Source organism: Fusarium solani, assembly GCF_023522795.1.
Source record: "Fusarium solani strain SB1 chromosome Unknown bctg00000010, whole genome shotgun sequence".
Lineage (NCBI taxonomy): Eukaryota > Fungi > Ascomycota > Sordariomycetes > Hypocreales > Nectriaceae > Fusarium > Fusarium solani.
In genome coordinates, this window is record NW_027072147.1 from 459,762 (window position 1) to 473,169 (window position 13,408).

The 13,408-nt window shown below is 50.1% G+C and overlaps 5 protein-coding genes across 5 annotated transcripts; 2 read left to right on the forward strand and 3 right to left on the reverse strand.

The window, feature by feature from the left end:
• Positions 1 to 2,285: 2,285 nt before the first annotated feature.
• On the reverse strand, positions 2,286 to 3,946 carry MRS44_014193 (uncharacterized protein; the record flags this gene model as incomplete). Its single annotated transcript, XM_065618313.1, has 9 exons — positions 2,286 to 2,587; positions 2,636 to 2,703; positions 2,752 to 2,870; positions 2,920 to 3,183; positions 3,234 to 3,301; positions 3,356 to 3,392; positions 3,454 to 3,620; positions 3,674 to 3,809; positions 3,866 to 3,946. 9 exons carry the CDS (start codon positions 3,944 to 3,946, stop codon positions 2,286 to 2,288), a joined length of 1,242 nt encoding a protein of 413 aa, XP_065474385.1.
• Positions 3,947 to 5,246: 1,300 nt separating this feature from the next.
• MRS44_014194 (uncharacterized protein) lies at positions 5,247 to 6,934 on the forward strand (the record flags this gene model as incomplete). The annotated part of the gene is made up of 2 exons (XM_046284303.2): positions 5,247 to 6,309; positions 6,357 to 6,934. 2 exons carry the CDS (start codon positions 5,247 to 5,249, stop codon positions 6,932 to 6,934), a joined length of 1,641 nt encoding a protein of 546 aa, XP_046127631.2.
• Positions 6,935 to 7,456: 522 nt separating this feature from the next.
• On the forward strand, positions 7,457 to 9,199 carry MRS44_014195 (uncharacterized protein; the record flags this gene model as incomplete). Its single annotated transcript, XM_065618314.1, has 4 exons — positions 7,457 to 7,959; positions 8,008 to 8,223; positions 8,278 to 8,558; positions 8,607 to 9,199. The coding sequence occupies 4 exons, from the start codon at positions 7,457 to 7,459 to the stop codon at positions 9,197 to 9,199; spliced, it is 1,593 nt and encodes a 530-aa protein (XP_065474386.1).
• Positions 9,200 to 9,703: 504 nt separating this feature from the next.
• Positions 9,704 to 10,168, reverse strand: MRS44_014196 (uncharacterized protein; the record flags this gene model as incomplete). The annotated part of the gene is made up of 1 exon (XM_046282441.2): positions 9,704 to 10,168. One exon carries the CDS (start codon positions 10,166 to 10,168, stop codon positions 9,704 to 9,706), a length of 465 nt encoding a protein of 154 aa, XP_046127633.2.
• Positions 10,169 to 10,977: 809 nt separating this feature from the next.
• On the reverse strand, positions 10,978 to 12,504 carry MRS44_014197 (uncharacterized protein; the record flags this gene model as incomplete). The annotated part of the gene is made up of 4 exons (XM_065618315.1): positions 10,978 to 11,160; positions 11,221 to 11,418; positions 11,886 to 12,200; positions 12,265 to 12,504. 4 exons carry the CDS (start codon positions 12,502 to 12,504, stop codon positions 10,978 to 10,980), a joined length of 936 nt encoding a protein of 311 aa, XP_065474387.1.
• Positions 12,505 to 13,408: the final 904 nt, after the last annotated feature.

Here is a 13,408-nt window from a genome sequence, read left to right on the forward strand (position 1 = left end):
TATTCTAGCGAAGAAACACCCTTGAAATCAACTCTGTACGGAATCTCTCAGCCAAACTAGAAGTGTACATTCTCATAACGATAGAACCAGACAAACAAAACGAGGCTGCGCACTCACACCAATGCAACCGTCGTATCATCACAACACCTCCACGCCGCTTGCAGAAACACTGCCAATCAAAGATATCATGATGCATCCTTCTCGCCCGGCATAATAGCCTCTCTTTGCTCATTGGCCCATAGCGACATGCCAGTTCAGTCAATGCCGGCTCGAGTTGCCTTTACTCCCTCAACCAGGCTGTAATCGCGTGTATATATCCCGCGTCATTTCCATCTGTCTTCGTCCCAGCTCTTTTTTCTTTCCACAATCTTCTACAAGGCGTATAAGTCTATCCCATCCAAGCTACTCGCCCTGTCCACATCACACTACCAGAACTTCACAATGCCACAGGTAAGCTTGACCGACAGTTCATATGCATAGCTTGTCTCTAACTGATTGGTTTGAAAAGCAGCAAGTATCCTGCTCCGCCTGTGCGGGCAGAGGCAGTATTTTGCAGCAATGCTCACCGTGTTCTGGAACGGGCAAGGTCCGCGGTTATACTGGCCGCATCTCTAATTGCAATCAATGCAACGGTGACGGCCAATATTACGCCATCTGCTGGAAATGTCGTGGGGGTGGGCAAATCACTTGTGGCTGATGACTTCTTTTGGAGGAGTGACCAAGTCCATAATGTCAAGGAAACCCGGAGTAGCTGGTGAAGTGGGATATCTTGATGTCATTAGGGGAAGAGAAACCGAAACGCTTGCCTAACCATGCCAGCACGCTGTTTGTTACGTGCCTTTAAATTGCATTGTGTGATCGTAGTGACGTCCCCAAAGAAGCCATGGTCACGATATCAAAGAAAAAAGCCATTGACAGAAGTTGGCATTAGATATCGTTAAACATATGGGACTTTCCATTGAACAAGGTCTGTGGAAGAGCGTCAATGTTAAATAGAAAGGGTTAGCACTCAGAAGCCTGTTGGGTCTTATATTTCAACAGTCAATGCTACCGTGGGAGGGGGTAGCGGGCTGCGGAAGTGTTCTCAGTTGCGTTACACACGAATGCCTATACGTGATACAGGTTGTGCTTTCATCTTGCTTTAGTAATATTTGCCTCGCACTGATAAAGAAAATAAAACCGCACAGGGTTCATTCAACCGTTGGGATATCACTTCTATGTTCCTTGAAAATTCGTGGGTTGCCCTTGTCCTCGCTCACGCCTGAGTGGTACCCTAGACTTTTTGTCATGTCAGTCTAGGGGGAGTGTGTTCACGAGAAGAAACGGCTAACGGGTATCAAAGTTTATGAAATGAAATATATCCAGCCAAATAGAAAGTATTAAGAATGGCGAAGGGGTGAGAGCTGAGAGTTACGGGCTTCGTGGCCAGTGTTCCATGCTGATCTTTGCAAGGGGAATTACTCTCCGTGGCCAACTCAGTTTAAGTTGCCTTTGGATTGCACGACCAAAGATTAGAATATACGATCTATTTGGTACATTGCACAGTATTGTCTTTAGTAGGAGTCATTACTGCCAACTTGTAAACTTTACGAACCCGTTTTTGCCTTGCATTCCAGTGCACATAATGCTCTTGGCCGAGTATCAGACTCATTCATCGCAGTAACAAGGATTCTCTTGGCGACATTGACCTTAGTACTAATGTCGCATTCGCCCCATGAGCTTTGGGCATCGTCAAGCTGTCAAGAGGATTCAGCGTAGGATCGCTTAATTGAGGCATTGTTGCAGCCTGACCCGAGCGACGATCATGATCCTCGCTTGTCCGGGGGGATGAGACGTGAACGGTACCTTTGATGGCTCCTGCTGCAAGGCTCTGTGAACCCACTGATCGTGGATTCGGTTAATTCCAAGATTGACTTTCGGTTGAGTCTTTATGGAGCTATATTACACCTTCTTTATAATTTACCCCGTAATTCTTTGTGATGCCATGATGTATTTTCAGCTTCTTCACTCCATCTTGCCTCCCAATTTCCGAAAAATGGCCCGAATACTATTCCGAACAAGGGGGCATGACTGATGTTGGCCAAGGGGCTCTCATTCCAGGATGCCAATCCATCGACGCAAGCCAGTTCGACCAGCTTGCAGCTAGGTCTGTAGCAACTAGCACAGCCACAGCATCCAGTAGCGATCGTGGATAGCCTATCCCCTCTCTCAATTCTGTGTGTACTAGGAAAAGATCGTGAGATCAACTACAACCAAATATGTTCTATACCCTTGTGTCACCACCTCTACCATCTGTGATATCGGTCCGGCTTGTTCTCCTCCACATCCATCAGCTCCACCACGTCAGAATCGTCAGAACGTGGCATGTACGAGACTGACTGCGTGACGCTCTTCTGAATTCCATTGCTCGGGAATGGCGACTTGGAGCCGCCGATGCTTTTCGATCGATACTCGAGGGAGCGGTTGGTGCTGCCAAACAAGCTGGGGTATGCTCGGCGGAGGAATGCGAGGAGAGCAGGCATGCAGCAGCAGATGATGGAGACATTACACTCGATGACACTGTATGTTGCGACCATGACGTTGTTGTCTGAAAGTTTTAGTATCAGTGGGACTTCTTAACAGTGAGTTGACTTACATGTTGGATTCGAGGTTGCAGAGTAGGTGACGAGGCCAGAAAAGCGGACGATGCTAACGACAGTGATACTATCAAACATTAGTCGCGGCATCAGCGTCATCGAAGAGTATACTCACATGATACCGACGCTAAACATCAGAATCAGATAGATCTTTTTCTTCCTTCCCAACTGCAGCTTCAGAAGCTGAGGAATGGGTAGGGCAAGGATCCACAAGTCCGTGACGATGTTGATGGCCTACTCGAGTCAATGCCAATCACACTGTGATGGTGTGATAGATACTTACCGAGTGAGCCCACCAAAAGGCATTGTTATCGTAGCACACTCCCTCCTTGGTTCCCTTCCAGTTCGTCCAAGCAGCCTCGACAGGAACACAAGCCAGGATAGCAGCAATGGTAGTCGACAACATGAACAAGGCGCAGTGTGCTATCGTTCCCCAGCATACCATCTGAAAGACTTTGTTGGGGAAAACGCGGATGAAGATGGAGATGATGGCGATTTTGGTGAGGCAGATGGCTGGGATATACGAGACTTGCGTGACCCAGGTGTACTATAGGCTTGTTAGAGATTTGTTGACTGAATCTGCGACGCAGCTGTTACCTTGACGACGTTTGTGATTTGGTGCTCAGTCAGTGTCCAGATATCCTTTCCGAAGCCGTTGGCCTTCACTGTAGGTTGTCAGTATAGATAGATCGGTGGCCAAGCTGCAGTCAGCGACGTACTGTAGAACTCAAAGACGTCCATAGGTATGGAAGACACCTGCAATGGTCAGTACTCTGAGCAGACGACAACGGCAGCGTTCCCTCACCATCGCACAAACAGCGCAAATATCCGCCCATCGAAACTCCTTATGATATAGACACTCAAACACGCGCAGTGCAATGAATGCCAAAGCCAGAGACCCAGATACAGCAGTCGCAACTGGCGCAATAAGAGTTCTGTCTCGTACCGGCTCCCCACAGAGCGTTGCCGTTCCATTCCTGGCAGCTGAGTATCGACGTTAGAGTCCGAATGCACGACGAGGGGAGAATTCAACGCACCGAGGGCTTCTACCACGGTGCAGCTCGTGAGTGTGCAGGCTCCGACGTTGTCGTTGAGAACTGTGTCGGCGCATATACAGTCGAAATCGGTCGGTTCGCATTTCGAGTCTTTCAGGAACTTGACTAGACAATCGCTCTGAGAAGTCTTAGCTTGTTAAGGCTATCATTTGGGGTCCGTTTTGGTCAACTTACAGCACACTTTGGCATCTCCTGCGCCAGTACAAGCGTAGCCAGGCTAGCGACGGCCAATGCAGTCCATAATGTGAACCTCATCGTTTGCTATTGTCGATACTCAAAAACTTGTCAAGGAAGCATGCAGCACAGCCAACAATGAACACTCGGAACTGGCTCCGCTGATATTTCAACCCGAGAAGCCGTTACCGGCGCGTGGCATTTCCCCACGTGAGAAAAGAGAAAACTCCTCGTGCGCATCACTTCTCAAGACGCGGTATCCCGGCTCAGCACGAGGCATAACGCTGCATTACCTCCACTGATCGCTCTCCCGGGTACACTTAAGAGGCTTGGTATCAGGAGATCATACACTGCATTCCGTCACTATTCTGTGCTCTTCGCTCCTGATCACAGTCTTTACGTAACTCGAGCCTCACGAAGGAAGCAAAAAGCAAATATGCCTAGCCTTTCCCATGTAAATTGCCTCTTCTTTGAGGTCGAGATCTACATGTTCGGCTAACGTCCTTTGTTTCAGGGGCACGCAGAGATTCCCGCCACCGGGCTGTTGGGACCTTGTCGCGGGAAGCACCCCCGCGAACCGGTGCCTCTTGGCGGCCGTTTGTCCCGGCGGGCATCCAACGGCCCGGGGGGTAGTAAATCGCTAATTTAGCGCTTATATCGGGTACGCAAGGCGAGAGGAGAAAAGTTCATGACTGGAGAGTGTCATTGCAGCCGCCCTGTGGAGACAGGTTGGGGGACTCCCCAGAAGATCCCCTCCCTGTGTATACCCTGTTAAACTGACATATCAGTATCACCCTCCTGTCCTCCTGAAAACCCCTCCGCAACTTGGGTTCACGATGAAACTCTGCAACTCAGCTAAAGCTCGCTGCAGAAGTTAGCACTCTGGTAGTTGAAACGAAAAAAGCAAGCACTTTACAATCACCAACAACAATGGAGCTCGAGACAGGGAAGTGGCTCCTCCCAAGCCAGTTGGTTCACTCGAGGTTTAGTCGATTAAGCATAGTACTTGACTCCTAATCCTCAAAGAAGCAGAGATGGCTTGCTTAGCTCCCACCGTGCAAGGTATCTCTGCTTCCTCTCCGTTGTCCCGCAACCGAGCAACTCCACCTTCATACATGAAAACGATGGAACGTCAACGGCCGCGAGATACGCCACTTGGAGAAAAGAGATTGACGATCCCAGGCATAATTAGCTCTCTGCGCGTATCAAACTCACATCTCGCGATTGGTCAATTCCCGGGGTTGTTATCTAGGGTGCCTCAATGTGGGAGGGAGATGTGCTCAGGTAGAAGAACACAACACCCCCGAGACATTTCCCACGTGGAAGCGTGTCTCAGGGTGTTTGCTTTTGCTCTTGTGTCTCGCTCGTGCCTTTGTTTGCCATGTTGTTGCAAGATCAACGCTCTCTGAGCATCGCCCTCGTCGGGGCCGTTGTTGCATGGCTTCTTAAACGTTATCTTAGCGGACGAGGGAAGGGTTCTCTTCCACCAGGACCCAAGCCAGCACCTGTGATTGGCAACATTCACCAGCTCCCCAAGAGTCTCCAGTGGCTTCACCTGTATCATTGGAGCAAGGAGTATGGCCCAATCATGCACCTCAGCATGGGCGGCCAGCCTTTGATCATCCTTTCCACGCATCAGGCCGCCCATGATCTACTCAACAGGCGGAGTGGGCAATACTCGCACCGGCCACGCATGGTCATGGCTGGTGAGCTCGTCACCAAGAACATGCACATGCTCCTCCGTCCTTACGATGAGAGGTACAAGCTTCATCAGCGCATGGAGGCTCCTCTCCTCACTCTGCGCTCTGCAAGCACCTACCGTCCTCTGCAGGACATCGAGTCGAGGCAGTTGCTGTTTGACGTGTTGGGCGAGTCAAATCAGGTCGGCGACAAGGGTGTCGACTTCCACCATCATCACGAGCGCGCGATGGCGAGTTTCATCTACTGCATAAACTACGGCTACCGCCTCAAGACCGGCTACGAGCAAGAACTCATGGACGGCAAGAAGGTGCAAGCCGAGTTTGCCAGGACCGGCCAAGTTGGTGCCTACATCGTCGACTCATTCCCTTCCCTCAACTACCTCCCTAAGTTCCTCGCGCCGTGGAAGAAAGAGGCCGAGGAACTGTACGAGCTAGAGCGACAGCTTCACGTCGGAAACCTGAAGAAGGGCTTGAACAACCGTGGCTGGAACTTTAGCAAGTACATGGAGGCTTCTCCCGAGGCCACCGACATGCCTACTGAGGAGCTTGCATTTGATCTGGGAATTCTGGCTGATGCTGGTTTGGACACTTCGACTGTAGCATTGGACTGGTTTGTTGTCGCTTGGGTTACTTGTGGTGAGCGATGGGTTGGCAAGGCGCAGAAGCTTCTTGATGAGGTTGTTGGTCGAGACCGCATGCCTACGTTTGAGGATCGTCCGAAGCTGGCCTACATTGATGCCATCGGTAAGTACATGACCCTTGAGTGAAAGATCACCCTAACAACATGACAGCAAGCGAAACCCTGCGATGGCGACCCGTCGTGGTTGGCGGAGTCCCTCATTTCACCAAGAAGGAAGACACTTATATGGGCTACTACATCCCCGCCAACTCGATCGTACTCGGCAATGCCTACGCCATCACCCGCGACGAATCCGTCTTTGGAGACAATGTCGACGCCTTCCTGCCCGAACGATGGCTCGCCGATGACGCCGACACAAAAGAACCCAACATTGATGCCTGTGGCTTCAACACAACCGCCCTCAAGGACCTCCCCCACACAGGTTTCGGCTTCGGTCGGAGAGTGTGCACTGGGAGAATCATTGCGCGGAATCAGCTGTTTATCCAAATGGCACGCATGCTTTGGGCGTTCAACGTCGAGGCGGGCATCAACGAGACGACAGGCGAGAAGCACAAGGTGGATGATATGGACTGCACAGAGGGCTTTGTGACGCTTCCCAAGCCCTTCAAGGCTGTGTATCGGCCTCGAGGCCAGTGGGTGCGAGATGCGATTGCGAAGTCGGGTACTACTCATGACTTGGATCACGCTGCTATTCTTGATGGAGCAAAGAAGGAACGAGCCAAGGCGTAGGGGATTGGGTAGAGAAATGCCAGTTAATAGAATGTGGATCAGTTTATTACATAGCGCCTCATACGTATTGCGAAATAAGAACGTGCAAGAATGGCTTCGAGCGAGGACTTGGTGGACATGGTTAGATTGACAATTAATGAAAAGAAGTGTAAAAATGAATGTTTCGAAGCTGGCCCCTGATTGAGGAGCAGGCTTACTCAGCCAAAACCACGTCGCGTCCTTGGGGGCTGAGCTGGGGCAATGATCTGACACAATCCATTCACTCACGTCGATACTCGTACAAGCACAAATGTGTTGATGAAACATGGATGCTGAAGCTTCAAAGTCGAAGGGCCTCAAAGCATGTTCAACATGCGCTACCGCAAAAGTCCGATGCGAAACAGTAGCTGGTCAAAGGAGGTGCAAGAGGTACTACCAGGACGTCGCGCGTCAACCTCCACGATACTAACCTAGACTTTACAAGATGTGATCGACTCGACAAAGAGTGTAGTATACAGCCACGCGGGAGTCATAGTCGCAAAAATGGGGCCCGAGGATATGGAAGAGAGTGAGTACCCTGGACTTATCTCAGAGCATGGATTAACCAAGGTCAGGGACCTTTTGAGACTCGAGTCCAAATTCGACTCGGTTGCCCAGCTCTTATCCAACTCCCCAGCCGTCGTGGGGAACTCACCAGGACCAGCCCTAGGCTCAATATCACCATCCGATTCTCCGATTACCGCCGTCTTCACACAGCCACTAACACCTGAAGCGCAGTTGCTAGCTTACAAGATGTTTGAGCTCTATCACCGACAGATGATGCCGTTGTTCCCCTTTGTCTGGATATCTTTGGATGAATCGCCCGAGAAACTCTTCCGAGAGAGACCCATGCTGTACATGGCAATCATGGTAGTGGCGTGCCAGCAAAACGTGGACGCCCAGCAGGAGCTTGCTCAACGTTGGCGAGAGGAACTTGGCCGTAGAGTATGGGCTCACGGAGAGAAAAACCTTCATCTCCTGCAGGGAGTTCTGGTATACCTAGCTTGGTATGGCTTCATAGCCAAAGTATTAAACTCCACCTGACATCATGGCAGGCACCACATTCACCTACAGCTCGGTTCCCAACTCAACAATCTCATGCACACAGCCATGTCATTGGCCGAGGAGCTTGGAATCAGCAGAGAAAAATCCTTCAGCACAAAGACCTCTCCGGGAGGGTTAAATGATTATTTCACCACCAACCAAGGGACTCGGGACAAGACAAACGAAGAACGGCGATGCTACCTCGGCTTGTTTTGGATCAACTCTGTGTTTGTAAAACGCAATCTTGATTAAATAAAACTAGTCACTAATATCAGCTATAGGTTGAGGATGTGCGTAATGGATACCTGTCCAATGCCAGTAGGGCAATCTATCGAAGAAGCCCGCTTAGCGTTGCAGCAAGCGGCAGAGCTCCCTTGCGATGAATATCTCGTTCAGCTTGTTCGAGTACAACAAGTTGCCAACACTATCGACAAAACGCTTTATCAAGATCTGAGTGCAACAGAAGCCATCCTTCCTAGTGCAGTCCTCATGGCTGTTTCATATCTTGAAAAGGAAGTAGAGGCGATTAAAAGCCCTCTCCCACAAGGATTTCCTCAACAAGGTAAGTACAATTATGCTCAATAGGGTCAATCTTGCTCACCAATGGCAGAGTTGTTGCTGATGTCTTGCCATGTGTTACAAATCTTCTTGTACAAGGTGGGCATGGATGACCGCCTACTGCAGAGCCTAGACACAGCAAGTTCCTCGGCTTACTCTCTGCGAGTGTCTCACCTCCTGGCTTCATGCTTCAACGCAGTAAAAGCCGAGACTGCATCCGTTCTGTCCTTGGCAAACCCGGTCATTCTATCAATGCCATACCCATACTGGATCCAATTAGGCCATGCTATCTTGATATTTTCACGCCTATTGGTCACACATCACAACTTCTGGGATCCAGGACTTCTCACCAGCATCCAAGATTTCGCAGATACTGTCGAGGGATTATCGCAAAAAATCGAAGCAGCCATGAACGAAGGCATTGATTCCTCCCCGCCTCGGTTCCTACCAACTGTGTTCACTAAACTGCGCGAAACATTTATTAATATTTGCAAGGGGGTCGGGGAAAACTCAAGAGCGAACACTCAAAACAATCCTGGGACTACGGAAGCATCAACCTCTAACATGTTTGAACCCGGAAATATGGTCATAGATGAGCAGACGGAGGCTTTGCTGTTTAGCTTTTTCACGGATGGGCTCATGTAAACATTGCTTTAACAATACTTTTGTGTTAAAAATTGCCAATAAAGCCAGTGAGGATACTTTGAAGAACAAAATAAGTATATTAATTCTCTTCAAGTTCTCCATCTCACCATTAACGCGCACAAAGGACCAAAGCATGAACCACTAATGACCCCCCATTCAACAAATGATAAGCCCTTCCTCAAACCTATCTGAGTTAGAGGTGTATCGTCCTTGTGCCTTGTTCCCATGCTATCAATGTACCTCTCACTACTCCAAGGTAGGGTGCCATCCGCTCGTTCTTCTCTACTCGGCTCCCGGGGACTTGGTAGTCCCCGGTCCCGCGAGGCTCTCTCCCCAAGGTCGTCGATGTCCCGTCCCGTCGGTCTTGGGCAATTGATCTCTCGTGGCGGAGTCTGGGGTGGCATGTGGAAGAGGAGAAATGGTTTGTCGGTAGTGAGTTTGGGCAAGCAGGTTTCAACCATGACTTCACCCATCCACCCAACACCCGACCACTGATCTCCCTCCTCAGTTCGTCCTGCTCAAGGGGCGACGCTGAGACTCATCAAAGTGGACTTTTCTTTGCGGCCCTGTTCTGTGGGGGCCACAAGTCACTGCCCAGACCGAGTCGGCGCTACGCATGGGGACTGGTATACCAGGAGGAGAGACCAAAATATGGCTGCTCTCGGGGGGACTTCTCCAAGACTTGCCGTATTTGCCGTGCAGGTAGTACTGCGCCTGGAATGCTGCCTCCTCGTCGTGGTAGGGGCATTGGCTGTTGTAGTCATCCGGGCGTGTCCAATGCTTGGCAGGTTGTGATGCACCCTGTTGTATACTTATTGGGACACTCGCCGTCCGAGGGGCCTGCCACTGTGGCTGCGGTTGAGTGGTTGAGCTCCTCGTTGGTCTCGGCTGACTGGCTGGGTTGACAATTGGCTCGGTCCATGCCTTTTGCTTCTTACTGCCGAAGAGCGCAGAGAAAAGGCCACACATGTTGATGTTTTTGGTATGTGAAGTAGTACAAAAAGGTGTTCGGTAGTCTATCTATAGACGATTAAGTGGTGGATGAATCCAAGGGGAGAAGTAAGACCGTGTTTGACCGAGTCAAGGAGCAGAGTGGAAAGAATGGGTAAAGATTGTTGTGAGACTCTGTCCAAGTGAGAGATCAAGTAGTGATGTGGACTGACTTAAGTTGTGACGATGATGAACATGGGAAACCAGGCAAGTCAACAGGGTCAGCAGAGGGATTTATTGTATAGCTCAGTCTGGCAAGCTTCAATCCTCGACATGATTGTTGGTAAATAAACCGTCCGTCAAGTCTAAAGACGTCTGCAGCTAGAAATTAACTTTCAGAAGTCAGCATCTTGCATAGATGCGTTGACTTTGATGCACAACCTCACAACACTCAAAGTTAATAATGCGATGTCCAACCTACTTCTACCGCAATGTGTCGAGTGACCTTGGAGATGAGCGCAGACAATGTTTAGGTCAAGTATGCACAAACCACTTGTGTTCGAACCTACATAGAGGTGACAGTTCATACTCCAAGACATTATCCAAACGTTTTAATTCTTTCGATGCGTCTCCGGATCAGGGTGTAAGCCACAATGCATAACTTGAGCATAACGCCTAAGGTCAAAAACGCGGGACAGAGATTAACACTCTGTGAACAAGTTGCGTCCTCCACAGCACCGTCTATCATATAGGGTGTCCAAGCATCTTCACTAGCCCGAGCGACTTATGATTCAAATCATCATCACATGCTATTGGGTATCTAGAGTAGAGTAGTTGCGTCTGTGGCCCTAAAGGTCGCCTGTGTCGCTTAATCCTCTTTCAGCCAATCTTTTCTCTGCCCAGTCTCCCAGTTCACCAAAGAACTCCTCGGGGTTCTGTCCCCTCCATTTATTGAGCTTCACCCAAAGATACCGAGCCTCTTTGACCTTGTGGATGACCTCCTCCATGTAGGGGGCTTGTCGTACAATTTCCTACCCTCACAAGTTAAATCACGTCAAAGAAGAGACAGTCTTAGGACATAAGCGGCTTACCTTCACAAACTCAGCAGAGCATTCTTGGTTCTTGTCTCTCTCTTCAAGATTGGGTGCCCACCCGGGTCGGACGTAAACCGATGGCTCGCCATCCTCGTCTATGGTCAAGTTCCAGCCGGCGACCAAAAATGTAATCTCGGACAGGGCGAACGGAACAATGCAGCCAGTCTCCCAGTCAAAGATGGAGGTGATGCTTGTCTACCCCGTATCAATGATCGAGTTCAGTAGGTTGCGGCAGCCGAAATCGTCGTGCTGGAGCACCGGGCGATACAAGACTGTTTCGTCTCCCTCTGGCAGAATCAGTGGAATCGAACGCAACAGAGACTTTTTGGCTGCGAGAGCTTTTGGTCCTACAGTTACTTTGTTCCCGGGTCACCCGGTAATGTCGCCTTCATTTTTGACCATGGCCTCGACCTTGGCTTTCAACGTGGCGAGCCAGAAGTCGCGAGTGGCACTGATGGGAAGAGGTAGCTCCTTTGGCATCCACTCCACTGGTTGGAGGGTACGTCATAGCAACCAATCACTCACGAACTGGGACGGGAGCTCCAGGTTGAGCAATGCAGTACGGATCGCAGCTACGTTGGCCAAGGTTGACATCTTAGATGGCTAGCAAGAATCACCCAAGACCAACGGGCAAGTCTTCATCATGAATTAGCAGTACTTACCCTTTGCTGTTGATCAAGATCAGACCAAAGACGACACTGGCCTTGCGCCATCTCAAAGATCATGAGGCGCCGTCCACTAATGTCCTTGGGCATACCACGCTTGATCCCCGCGTGCAGCAGAGGGTGACGGTGATACAGGAGTCGGTCGGTTGGCACACCCGGAGTGTTTTGGAGAAGGCTGTTTGTGGCAACCTCAAAATCGATTTGCTGGTGAAGCCAGTGAAGAGAAAATCCGTCATAGTGCGGCACGTTGACATCGGCTCTCCCCAGACGCGCCAGTACATGGCGTTGGTCAGACAACTTCAAGTGAAAGCCCTAGGCTCGGAGTTCTGGTCAGTCTCATATTCATCACTGATTAACAGGACCGCAAGATACGTACGTAGTTGTTGGCACCAGTGTGGACGCGAGGGATATCGATTACTTCGGCGCTCAGCTTGTCCTTAACCTCTTGGAGAAGAAGATTGGCGTCCAATATGGGGCCGAAAGGACTTTGACCTCTACTGAGGAGGTCAAGAAGATTCAGCCCATCCCACTGGGATCCATCCAGCATCTGTGGCCATTCGTCGCCGAGGTAATCATGGCCTGAAGATGCAGTCGAAAGGGCAGGGGACGAAGGCATGGCTGCTGATCCGGCGAGGCTTGTAAAGCATGCTGTAAAGATGCTTTGTTGGGTCTATTCTATCAGTATTCTTGGGAAGCCGTCAAGGCGAATTGCGAGGCATCGACAAGGGCTAGTGAATGAACTCATGGGTATAGGCCCAGGCGGGCGATGATGCTCCAGGGCCGCTTAGTGAAAACCCTTGACTCGGTATGGGGAAGAGAAAATCTTTTGTTCTCTTGGGGGAGTTGGAGGAGGGATGAAGGTGTTATAAGTGTGGGTGTGTGTCCATGCTCTGTCGCAACGAGCACCGTGAATCACAGCTGGCTCCTAGTCCACGGTCGCTGCGCACATGATATGAGACCTCCAGTGAGAGGCAATGATTTTTCTTCAGCTTCACGGTTATGACGTAAACTCCTGTGGGGGTTGTGACGTTCTATCTGTGATCAGCACCATGTATCAAACAAAGACTCAATGACTCGGAAGCAACTCTGAGTGGCCTGGCTACCCTTTCATGGTCAGCCACTCACATGCTTAAGCTCTCAAGTTCATATTCGGATGAGTAGTGGTTTTCTACCGGTATAAATTGAGATACTGTGTTTGCGTGAGCAACAAATGCCCATCTCGGCTCACATTCAACCTCTACCCCAAGGTCCATTTTGCTCGGTATACGTCGTGCCATTACTCCTCATCTCTACAACCAATTGCTGGCTTTGAAAGAAGTCTAAGAAAAGGTTCAAACGCTCCGATGTATCATCTCAGTTGATGGAGGTTTGCTTCGCTGGCCAACATCAAGCACCACCTTCAAAAGACCGTCCCCTTGGATGATCTTCTCAACGGCCCCATCATAGATGCCATCTTCAAACACAGTTGCGAAGATTCATTTTTCTTCTTTCTCCAGCCCGCCAATCACTGCATTTAAGAG